The sequence below is a fragment of the Bombus fervidus genome, chromosome 8, assembly GCF_041682495.2.
Source record: "Bombus fervidus isolate BK054 chromosome 8, iyBomFerv1, whole genome shotgun sequence".
NCBI classification, from domain to species: Eukaryota; Metazoa; Arthropoda; class Insecta; order Hymenoptera; family Apidae; genus Bombus; species Bombus fervidus.
In genome coordinates this window covers 8,168,731-8,181,660 of record NC_091524.1, presented here as the reverse complement: position 1 = coordinate 8,181,660, position 12,930 = coordinate 8,168,731, and the positions used below count along the sequence as shown (strand labels likewise).

The following is a 12,930-nucleotide window of genomic DNA, read 5'->3' as shown; positions in this document are numbered from 1 at the left end:
ATATGTACTGTAAAACGCATATATAACATTTCAAGTAACAATTTACTATAAAAAATTGACAAGACTAGAATCTCAAAAATTCCAAGATTATAAGGCGTTTTTCAATCAAAACAATTAAATATTTTAATTGTTACATGATATTTAGAAATATTCTTTTTTATGTATATTTTTAAACGTAAGTAGTGGTTATAAAGTTTGGTGATAAATCGAGTTCAGTCATCGTTAAAGTTACTATTTATATTATTTTATATTATACCGATAATTCTTAATTGTATTCATCATAAAAAAATATGTCTTAAAGTATTATATTTTTGTATGCGTTAAGGAGGTATTTAATTATAGATTATTTTTTCATGGTGAAGAATTTGTAATGTAGACGTTCATTTGACTAGCTATTCTGACGTCAAAATTTGTAGTAAGACCTACCAATCCCGTATCACAATCCTATTTGATTTCGTTCGGTAGAAGAAAGAGTCGTGTTTGGGTTCTCGTGTGCCGCAAAAACTGTCTGACACAGTTGATATTCGGGAAACATTTTCGTTTACTCGTTTGAAAGATATTTCAAAATCACGAGGATGACATCGACAGGAACTTTCCAAGGGTTTAGCGACGAGAAGAAGAAGTCCAGCAAGTAAGTGACATGCTTATATTTATGGTTTATTATCTGTAGAAATATCGTACGAGAGTCGTATTGTCCTTCTGCCAGTGATGTATCATCTATTTATTTTAAACTGCAACAGAGAAAAGCAACGGTTTTCATAGTAAAAATTCATCTTTTACATTAGTAATTACTACCAAAGACATTGACAAAATGTTCGATCATTTTTAACAGTTTAAATTTTATTATTTAATAGATTTTTTATTATCTATGTACTTTTAAAGATTACATTTAGAAGAAACAAGGATATTTATTTATTCGATGAAATTATAAAAATAATTGAATGTGGCGTCTTGTTGGTTACTGACTTTTTTGTTATGCACGGTGCGTCAGTTTGAACCGGTCATAACCGGACAATCCATGAACCTTTTTTCGTACTGGTGATGTTTTGATGAAATCGAAATTTACGAAAATTAAAAACGTATCGTTTTGTTGTTCAATTGTTAATCATATTTCAAGAGAGTTTAGTAAGTTACTTGCTATTATCAGTGAAACTAATGCGATAAAATTACATATGAAATATGTATGTGTTATCTGAAGCCACATCCGTTGCGTTTAATATTACTTTAATTTGAACATTTGCTTTCTTTTTATTGCATTACTATTAAAAATATAGTTGTGATCCTCATTTCTTTTTAATGTTATGTAAAATATTATTTGAAAAATATCAAAGTGTTTAATCTTTTTATTATATGAATATATGTAACTTTTTTAAAATAATGATATCATAATCTTCAATTGATTGCTGTTGCGAGGATATGTCCAATTATTTATAGATACAATGCGATATACATATGTATGTGTTTTAACTGTTGCATCTGATAATTACGGAGTCGGTAATAGCTTAAATAAAATAGAGTAGTGGGTACTAAGATGTGGCAATAGATTGCGCTCGCTGCATCATTCATAATGCAAATTTCAAAAAGCTAAAGTCCAGTACTTTATAAAATTATTTTTTTAAATAAAAGATTATTTATACGAGTATTCATTTGTTGAAAATATCGCAAGAAAATTTTTCAGATGCATTGATTTGATCAGCAATAATGATAAATATAATTGGTACTGCATATCAAAATTGATATGTGAGTTTGAATGTGTAATCGTCGCTGTATTTCAAAATTAAATATGACAACACTAAATTTTGATATAGGATTATGATACTTTTTTTACTAAATAAATATTCGTACAATGAATATTATTTTGATTCCACTTGGTATATTTATGAATTGCTATAATTAAGAAAGCAGTATATCTTATATAATTTTCTTTTATTTTGAAAGGTCTCGGTGAGTAAGTTTTCCCTAACAAGTATCATGTTTCAAGTCCGGCATTTTCATGAAAAAAATCAGTGGTTTACCGCGGATAACGGCTAAATATTACAAGGCATGTGTCGAATAAAGGGGTGCTTGCTTATCGGTAGAGCAAAAAATGTGCATATAGAGTATAAAATGCACGGTTGAATGTTTTTCGAACGAAAGCGTGTTAGCGGCAACGCATTTTCGACAGAATGATTCGTCGTTATTTAGGCTTACCATAATTTATAATTACGTCGAGAGTTTAATAAGTTTACCTCTGCATGATGCTTGAGAGAATGTTTGGAAAGTCAATAGCCGATGATTCGAAGTTATGAGATATCGATGATTGCTTGGAGCAGTGATTTTCAATCTTTAAGCTAAAAGAAATCTGTGCCTCTGATTAAATACTTGCATTATAGTTAGGTATTGCTTGTTTTAAAAATTTTTGCGGTACATTGGTTTCGCGAAAATCGCTGGTCTAGAGTTAGTTTAATAGTTTATATAGTTTATATAGTTATTTAGTTTAATAATCTAGAGTTAGTTTAATAGTTTATGTAGTTTATATAGTTATTTAGTTTAATAGTCTAGAGTTAGTTTAATAGTGGCCACCAGTGAGATTGTTTAAAGGATGTGGCCACGGAATGGTGAAAGCAGCGATGTCATTTTGGTAGGGGGACTGTGCACTTCTTCAAAACCTTGCGAGAGACAAATTATCTAGAAAAATCTCTAACAAGCGGATATTTTATGTCTGTTACGATACATGGACTGGCTTTAATATGAACCCATAATAATTTCTACGATATAAGACATAGACAGATTAAAATTGCCGGATGCCCGTAATGATAATAACGGAAAACAACGCTTTCTTAAGTAGAAGCTTAATATTTCTTTCTCATATATACAACCCCATATGAATGGATGTTTTCCTTTTTTAGAATTTATTATTTTCCAAATACAATTATTGTATGAGAAAGGCTCGTGAATAGTGTCTTTCTTTTGTCGCAAATATTTTCTTGGAACGCATGCGAATAATACGCACACTTTTGAAATACGAGTCACGCTGTTTCAGGCTGACTCACCGGGCGTCGTGTCGTGTAGTTCTTAGCGTGCTGCATAGAGGCGTGTACATTTAGGTTCGGAGCTTCATAATTGCACGGATACGATATTGTACCCACCTTCTGTTCTATCTCTTTCTGTTTGTTTCTGTCTTTCTCGTATCTTCGCAACGTCCATTTTTATGTCCCCTCGCTAATATGCAGACAGTATGGGACACGATAGGAAAAAAGGATACTCAGAATTACACGATTACTGGAGATTTTCATTTTTTCTTTTCGTTAATTTTATTTCGTTATTCTATATTCCATTTTCTTAATTTTAGGCGTATTTTAGTTATGAGTGGAGCATCAAAATTTTTGTTCTTTCATATTCTTTTATAATGCAGTTGTAAAAGAATAATCCTGGTATATAAAATGGTCCTAGATTAGAAACGATCGAATCACCAATCATTTTGAAAACGTATGAATATTAACCAATCACCTTAAGTGTCCAATAAAATATAAGTGGCATCGAATTCAGTGTTTCCATTTACAGTCAAGCGACGCAAGGTATTCTTGCGATGAAGAAAATCCGTAAGGAGCGCGATTCAAAGGATAAATATAACCGTTGTCGCTGGCTAGACTGAAGGAGATAGTCGAAGGGAGTTGTCTCTGTAGATCGTTGCGTCCGTGACTGTGCTTAAGGACATGCCCCTCGAGGCTGTTAGCCGCAGTCTTGCAAGGCGTCGAATAAACCGGCTTAAGGCTTCGTGCACACGTGCACGAGGATCATTTCTCCCTACGCAAGTTCGCGGCTGCGACGCCGTGTTGTCGATCTCTCTACCGTCAGTGGATTTCACGATTGTGCAGAACACGGCACGCTTCCTTTCCTGCTTCTCGACTTTTTGGAGGTGGCGCCTCCTCGTGTAGCCTGCGTTAGTTTCCCTCCGCTTTTCTGTCTGTCGATCTTTCTCCCTCGTGCTTGGTAGTGCGTGCACGCGACAAGGAAAGAAACGGAAGAGGAACCCAAGCCGTGTGTGCCGTGACCCAGCCTGATTGACCCACGTCGTAGACACGTTCGAACGTGCATAACCGGCACGAATTGTCGCGTCGTGACATCGAAACCGCGTGGTCGTGCGATATACCATTCGGAATCTGTAAACCAAGCTTCTTTCATCTGTGATACAGAAAAACAAAATGTGGGCTGGCCAAGACGACACGCAGCGTTTCAAAACCAGGTTCGTGCCACAAATTATCTACTTTTCCATTTCGTGAATTTCCTTCTTGTGTTTTTTCATCGATCGAACTCCAACGTGTAGTACTCTACTTTATACGTTTTGACAGCGTATAACCTCGAGAATGCCTTTCTCCTTGGTTGCTGCTCGATCAAGCGACAAGTTCGTCGACCTTCTATATAACGATCGAAATTGCAGTTCCGCAAAATGCGATAAAGTCGTTTAGATTATAATGGATTGATGTGTTAGAGTTGGAGCGCGAATTGAACGGCTGGCGCGTTGCGTGTCCCCGCCTGTTGCTTTTCTTGCATGCGCGCTCTCTCTTTCTCTTTCTTTCACTCTGTTTTACCGATCGAATGCATCTTTGTTGAATTTCATCTACGTTCATTTTCACAGTCGTACATCTTTGTGGTGGACCAACGGTTCGACAAAACTATTATTCGGCACATCTGCCCGATGTTTTGTGTTCCGGAGTACGGATACCTGCTTTCGTGATTTCGATCGACATATGTTTCGTACGTTTCGAATAGAACAAACGGCTACCGTTTACCTTTTCGTGTCATGCTAACACTCTGTTATGGCGGTTTAATTGCATTGGTCGAAGTTTAATCCATTTATATGCGTTGGGAATTATTTTCATTAAAATAACGCGTATGAGCAATGTGGAAATATAGTTAGGGTTCTAGATAGTGCTATCATTTATACAGACAATTTTAGGAAACAAAAGATTCACATTTTATTAAATGTTCATTTAATAAAATGGATCCAATATGGCCGCCACCCTTATTTGTAAGGGATGTTACGAAAGAAATAGCTTCTTCTATTTAATACGTTTTATACTAAAATTTTGTCCCTTTCATAAAATTTTAAGTTGTGCCCATAAGAAGGTTAATCCGCATTCATTACTGCATATAAAAATAAATATTCTCAAATCTTCTAATTGTTCAACAATTTTATTACTCGTAATTTCTCAATCAAGATCGTTCTCATGGAAGCTTTTTTCGATTACCATGAAAGATCGTGACAAACGAGATTTCCTGGCGGGACAAATTTCGATGTTAATCGGGCAGCGACTCAAGGAGAACAGGAATTTCGAAGCCTGCAATCTAGTTTCTATTTCTGAAAGACGTTCGCGAGGAACAAGAACGTTAGACGCACCGTTTCTAGGCACGAAACAGTACAAAGGTTAATGCCAGTGTAATGAGAGCAACGAGTTACAGGGCAAACGTATACCTCCCTCCCGCCTCCCTTATATAAGCTCGCAGATTCACGCGAGTTTCAAGTTCAGAATTTCAAATTTCTCGCTCCAAGAGTCGTAGAGGACGGTTTCTTTTTTAAACTATCTTGAAGATGGTATAGAGGAGAAAGAAAAATAAATAGAGGAAGTAATGGAGGACTATAGCGCATACAGTGTAGAGTTCTTACGTTTCCATGAATGTGTGAATCATTGCGGTCGATAGGAAAGCAAATACAATGATATACTGGGTACATTTATATTGCATTCATATCAGACTTGTATCAGTAATGGTGGGAATACTTTGAAATAGAAATAAACGTCACGTTTCATATCTCTGATTTTTATTTTATAAGTATTTTATTTATAAGTATTTATGGATTTTTTGTTGCATGATATTCTAATTTTATTTTTGTTTATAGAACACAGTATGACAAAATTTATGTAGAAAAGCTTGTATCACTCTGTATATCAAATAATCAATACCATTGAGAATATTAATACTAGAATAGCTACTCTTTAACTTATATTTAAATATACTATAATGTAGGTGATTGTAATTAAAATGGTATGATATGAAATAATCATATTTCAAGATAGAGAAAACTATGTGCAGTATTAATCATTTAGAACGCATGTAACTTGTTTTATATGAGAGATAATATACTTCAGAAAATTCCTTATTATTCTATACAATATTCTTGACAAATGTCTTGATAATTGCTAGATGATACGCAGATTCTATTTATGAGCTATTTAAATCATATATCGCTATATGTATTTGAAAGTTGTTCAGTCTTTTCCCTCTTTCTTTTTCGTGTTCCATGATTGTATTGTAATTATAACAATTATTCGTACATTGTATAAAGAGGTACTAGAGGCGAGGTGACTGTGACACGGTTCACTTTGTCGTGTGGGTAGAACTCGTTTTTAAACAAGACCCCATGCCGTACATTCATGTGACCGGATTTCACTGAATATCATATCGAACATTCGTGAATAAGTCTCGCGCTGTGTGCAGCTTGTGCACGTATCTGCTGGTTTTATGCGTGTCTGATCCTACAGAGAGGAGTGTCTATCGCGTAAACAGCTCGTATGATTGCGACTGCTCTTGAAACAGAGAATGTTTCAAAAATTCTTTTATCGTAATTTTGTTTGACCAGCTTTTAGTAGAGTTCCACAATTCCTAAAAATCGATGCAAGTCAGGACTGAAAGTAAAATTTAGGGGGAATTTATAGTTTCTAAATATCGGAGCAACCAAGAATTGAAAGTAAAATTTTGCTTCAAAAGAAATTGATAGCTGACTTTATACCAAAGATTGTTACCTATGGTTTCATGAACGATTCCGTTCCAATAGTTTCGTAAACTATTGTTCTAAGTTCGATAAAGGATACTTTGCTCATACTATCGCTCTTCAAAATTTCTTCCATAGATATAAAAACGTACAATTATTTTGATGTAAAGCTTTCAGTGAGATATTACAGCTTTTTGATGAAACTGGAATAGATTAGAATTGGAAGTAAAGTCTAAGAAAGTCCAGCATTCGCTCTAAAAGAGATTCATAAGTGAATGCTTCAAAAATCCTTAAAATTCAAAGATTATTCGTATTTTAATCAATCATGGATCGAAAAATTTCATGACACGAATCTGTTGCAAAAGTGTCGTAATCCAAAGACACCATTATATCGTTCTATCATATCGTTTTCTTTCAAAACTTCCTACAGCCATAATTAATAGTTCTTTTAAATACTAAACCAATAATTAGTTTTATATGAATGTTCCACTTTTTCTCTAGCTTAATACGAAGTTCCTAGTCTGACTAATCTTTATCTACCAATTTGAATCCGCTAATCTCAGGCTACATTTAATACTCCCACAGTAATCTCGCGCTTGACAGATAGAGATACGGTCTCGCAGACATCGACGCGTAAATCAAGCGTCATTGCACACCGGTGTATATCTTCTCGTTACCGACATTCATCCGTGTCTCGATGGATTGAACGCAGGCGACTTATTTACTCTGGCGCGAAAGACACCGAGGCTGGTCGTTAAGTCCGTTAACGAGTCAGACCCGACTATTTCACCGCGCTATCGGACGTCGACCCTTCTGTGCCTTGCTCGTTTTTCGATTCGCCAATTTTTCCCCCGCTTTCCTTCGCTCTCTCTCTCTCTCTCTCTCTCTGTCTGTCTGTTTCTTCCTCACTCTCTCTGTTTCCCTTTCGTCTAATTGCTGTCAATTTTCTAGGGAAGGGCCACTCGAACCGGCCGACGGTCATTCGAGATAATAAGTCACCATTCTTGTGGTGACTCGCGTGGGCGTTTCGCGCGACCATTCTCGTTCTTTCTTGTCTAGACGGCGAAAGATCGTCTTATCTCGTGGTCGTTGCTTCAGGGCACACAAGGAATTCCGCGTTGATCTTCGAACTCAACCCCAACGTTCTCGTACTTTATTCGTCAAGATCGTGGAGAGCACAGGACGTTGATAATGAAGAGATATTCCAAGAGCGGTACACGCCGATAGGATCTATGTCGCGTTCTGCGGCAATCGACGGAGTCGTAGAAGGAATTGTCGAGCGCAGACATCGTTTTAATGGACGTAGAAATTGTCGTGTGTGCCGAGGGGAGTATAATTTATGGCAAAACCCCGTGGGTTCATAACACTAGCTAAGAAACCGGGGCTTTTGCTCGTTTGTTTTGAAGATGCGCTCGTGGGATATCTTAGATGAGAATTGGATGGGGTGCAGAGCTTGCCGCGTAATTGATAGCAACTTCCGAATATCAGATTTCAAGGAATCGACGTTGATGTTTCCCACTTAGAAATGTCGAATCTTCGAGTCTCTAAACGTTCGAAATTTTGAATTTTCTGATTCCCATAGATCAGACTGTGGCATTTTCAGAATCTGAAATTCCAAGCTCTCAAAATTTCAAATCTTCGAATTTTCAGAACTTCAGGATTCAAATCTTGGAATTACAAAATTGTCCTATCTCAGAATCTCGATTCCCAAATTGAAGCTTTCGATTTTTCAATCCTCAAACTTCAAAGTCTAAGCATTAAAATCATCAAAACATTCGAAGCCGTAATTACGGAACCGTAAAATTGTTTTAATTCCAAATAATTCTCCGCTCAAACTTTCGATACCTAGTTACAAAACTTGCCTTGCAATTTGCAAAGTAAATCTAGCGCTCGTATAGCAGGCCATCCACATGTTTAATTTTCCAATTACTCTCATCAGCCGAATTCCCATGACAGCGAGACTTCTCCGAAACGTTAATGCACTTTCCCCACGAATTGTGGCGATCTGCACGTATACACCATTACGTGCGTGTCTTACCGATCGCATGCACGTGCGCACGCGGCGGATGAATGAAAACGATTTCCATTCATTTCCATGATTTTTCATTATGGGCGTTTATTCTTATTCCGTTCCCAGGGTGTGTCGCGTTTTATTCGATACATAGCAGACGGAGCCGTGTTGTACTCGCGACGCGACGCGCGTCGCACACGCATCCGCGTAAAATGCGACACACGGGGTACACGGTGTGTTCGTCGGTGTCCTGTTGCAGTGGGAACGTCGCTTTTCTCTGGCGACTCGTTTCACCGATCCTCTGCGCCATTCTCGTGTTCCGTTCTCTCATTCGACCGGTTTTAAAAGCCTTGCCAACGTTGTCACGAATTATGTATACCGAATTTCTTTGCGCGAAATTTGTAGGTTAGAATCCTTAGTATCTCGTGTATTGAAATTATTTAGCTGAAAGCTGAATAGAGGTTAATTGGATCTGGGGATAATGACCTTATAATGGAAGAGAGGGAATTGAAGTTAATTCCCCGTCTTAATGAGTTGTAGCTCTTTCTTCAGTTTGCTCGAGTTTATGAATGAAGATAAGTGGAGAGTTAGTGATTTTTTTTAGGCAGGGTGAAGTGATTCTTTGATCTCTGCTAATTGGACAATTTTTGTCCCATTCATAATCCTTTAATATGTATCGCGTGCCTTGGGAATATATTACGTTACCCAGATTCATACGTATACGAATCTTTTGCCCAAAGTTTTCCAGCATGCTGCTTCACATTATGCTCTGTCTTCCCTTTAGACATAAAAATAGTAACATAGAAGCCAATATATCAGAACACGTATAAAGTTCTATTTCAGAGAGTCACACGTTCAGACTGTAAAAATTATTCGCCAAGATAGAAGTATTTTTACTTCAATTCACAAAATCGAGAAGACTCGGTTTGATTAATCTGTTGCCCCTACAGTATTTCGATAAAGAACAAAAAATCGTGCATAACCACCATCAACCGATCGTTTGTTATTTTTCATGATGAATATACACATTGTTTTCGATTCAGCGAAACCATCACAAGATAGCGAAAGCTTGCGTGTCGCGTCGCGTCGCGAATATCAAACGGGTATGTCTCATCGGTTTAAAGGCCCATTGTGGCCGAACAAAGCGGCAATGGTGGAGGAAGAGGAAGAGAGAGCGAGAAAGAGAGGAAGCGAAACGAGGGATAAATCGAGCTTCGTTTAATGACACCTGTCGTTAACGTTCTATTGAAAATAAGGAAGTCACAGTTGTGTCCGAAGGTTGATGCGATTTCTTCCTGCTTGCTCTTGTCCTCATTTTTCGATGTCATTAAAAAGAAAAAAAAAAGAAAAAGGAAAGAATGAATTCAATCTTCTGAAGTATCGTTACTTCTTTCTCGTGAAAGATGATATGAAAGGTTTCATTTCTTACGGACGCATTTGTACTCTTTGTATCTTTTCTCATTTTTCACGCGAAAGCCTTTCTATTTGTTGTACGGTCAGTGTATTCTACCTTTTGAAGAGTATTAAGTCTTTTGCCTCCGGTACGTTTCGCTGTCGTAATTATCTTTGATAATTGTGCCGAGATATCAAGCGTATGTTCGTTTCCCAGTTTTTTCTAATTTCTTCAATTTCGTCGATCTATTGTGCTCACTGGGAAGAACGATAGTTATGAAGAGATTTTAAGTGAATTCTCTTGATGAATTTATAGCGATATGTTATCGACACGTTTCACTGTCCGTTCGTAGTAATCACAGTAGATTGAAATATACGTTCACATTATTGAAAATTGTTTAGCGCATGAAATTTATCTTATAAGCGATTTAAAGTATTTTGTAAAGTTTTGACCACCGTGGCGGTCGACTTGTTAAATAAAATAGTTACATTAATTCAGAAATAAAATCACCGATAATCTGAAAAATAAAGTATACGTACGTAAAAATATCTAAATCACAGCCATGATCGTATGTTAAACTTTGAACAGCAGACTAAAGTTCCACTGGAATCAAGCATTGAAGGGTTAATCGCGTATCTATTTGAAGACGTTTAAGAATAGAAAGGACCTGACAAATGATTCATTGCTAATGCTCGCTATAGTGAACAATGCAGATCAACTGGTCCCCATTCGCGCGGACATTGTAGCTGCTTATCAGCCGTGATTGCATTCAATTCGAAACGCCGCGCCGTTACGACGGCTGCCAAGTACCTGCTCGTGAACGAATTCTCTAATAACGTCAGCCTGAGAGAGTCGTCCGTGGTGGGTCTTCGATGGAAAGTGTAGCGTGATACCTGCGTGGCGCATGCAAATCCAAGATTTAATATTCCATCTGAAGGGCCTGGGCGTGTGTTCACGCGTTAGCACGTAAACGCGTGATCGACCATACATTTCTTAGAACAAATAGTTTTCCCTCGCGTGGACGAGCTTTCACATCGACGAACGTTCTTTATTCGGTTCTTTATTGTTCTATTCGATGAAAATGAGCGGAGAAAACGATTCTATTCTATCTCTGACGCGGTTGTACAAATGAAATTTTGATCTGTTTATATAGATTCTTTCGTGTCCTAATTCTCTTTTTATCTTAATGAAAAGATGTGTTATGTTTTAAGAGAAATTTCACTTGATACTTTTTAGTACTTTTCGATATTTCGGTACTACTTCAGAAATATTAGCAACAGTAACGATTCTTCCAAGTGTTCTTCGAACTTAACACTTATATCTAGAAAGAAAATATAGATAAAAAAATACAATTGGATCGAAAATGATTCAAAGCATTGGTACACGTTCGCTGTTGATTGAATCTCCATTACATGGTAAATAGTACTTGCGTAGAACACAATATTTTATGTGAATTATTACGAACTTCTTTTTCATATTACTTGCTGATTTTTAGATTAAATTCCACATTGAATTTGGTATCGTACACGTTATATGTATATTATATATGTAAAACTATGCGAAGAATTGGATTCGTGAACTTGTTTTAAAAGTACGAAATAGAGATCGTGTTCGCGTTCTGTGAAATGCACTGCAGAATGCGTGGCTTTTTGTCGAGTGATCGTAGGTAATTAAAGAGGGTGTGGTCGAATTCACGGTGAAACCGATTTCTTGGACGAAGGTAGATTAGAAACGTGAAGTGAAATTTGCAATACGTGCTGTGTATCGGAAAAATTTGTTTTTTATTAAATTTTTGAGAAAATACTCCTTTAAAGAAAATCACTTGTCTACTGAAAATGTGCGTACAGATCCTAATCTGATATTAATTATCGCCTTAGAAACGCGAAGTGAAACTTATAATAAGATTTATGTATCGATAAGATCTATTTTTTCGTCGAATTTCCAAGAAAATAGTCCTTTGTACGAATTCATTTCTCCACTGAAAATGGGTTTAGAGATAAAAAAGTTCCTCAATTTTATAATAATTCTAATCTAATGTTAATTATTAGATTAGAAATTTCTTTCAAATTTTTCCGAAAATAATCGATAGAAAATCTCTGTTAAATATTAAATATGCAGTAAAGTAGCTTCGCGAACGAATTGTTCCTTTTCCAAAATTGCTGCTACAGTTCCTTCGACCGCTGATAAAAAACTGACTGACCAATCGTCGTTGAATGCTTACAGAATCCTCTTGATTTACCATCGTAATCCTCTCTGACGCTTGAGAAATCCCGTCCCATGTTTCTTGCCCTTCGTTCTCCTTCGACTCGATTCTGACTCGAATAGCGAGCGAAGAAAAAGAAAAAAAAAGAACAAAAAAAATTGTAGAAAAATCGGAAGTACTCGCGAGATCTTGGCGCAAAACCTAATGCATCTTGATTGCAACGAGACAAAACTTACAGCTGGAATACTGTTCCAGGGATGGACAAGGAGCTTTTTCTTTCGCTCGTTTGCTGTCGTTGATTTATTTCAATGCTCAGCTGCGTCTCTTTCTACCAGGTAAAATTAGAGGAAAATATCGGCTGATCGGCTTCCACAACTCCTCGTAAACCAATATCTCTGTTTTGCTGTTGACGGTTTTGCTCGGCGTCATTACCGGAATACGTCTATCCGGGGGTTGTTGCGTTTTTCCTCGCAGCAATCACCGTGATAATGTCTGTATCGCTGAAGGAATGTTATTGCTGCTAGTCTCGCTTCCATTTCATTTCCCCGAGCAACCGCTTTCGTTCTTCTTCT

At 36.9% G+C, this 12,930-nt stretch overlaps 1 protein-coding gene across 2 annotated transcripts in view; it reads left to right on the top strand.

Moving 5' to 3' along the window:
* The first annotated feature begins 428 nt into the window (after positions 1 to 428).
* The window catches only part of Jupiter (microtubule-associated protein Jupiter), an 86,092-nt gene continuing 73,590 nt past the window's right edge, over positions 429 to 12,930 (top strand). The window contains exon 1 of one of the 2 annotated variants that reach the window (XM_072009263.1): positions 429 to 631. In XM_072009263.1, coding sequence (XP_071865364.1) covers positions 576 to 631 — 56 coding nt within the window. In that variant the 5' untranslated portion in view covers positions 429 to 575. Of the gene's footprint in view, positions 632 to 3,933; positions 4,226 to 12,930 lie in introns of those variants that run through there. The other variant, XM_072009264.1, reaches the window with a different exon arrangement.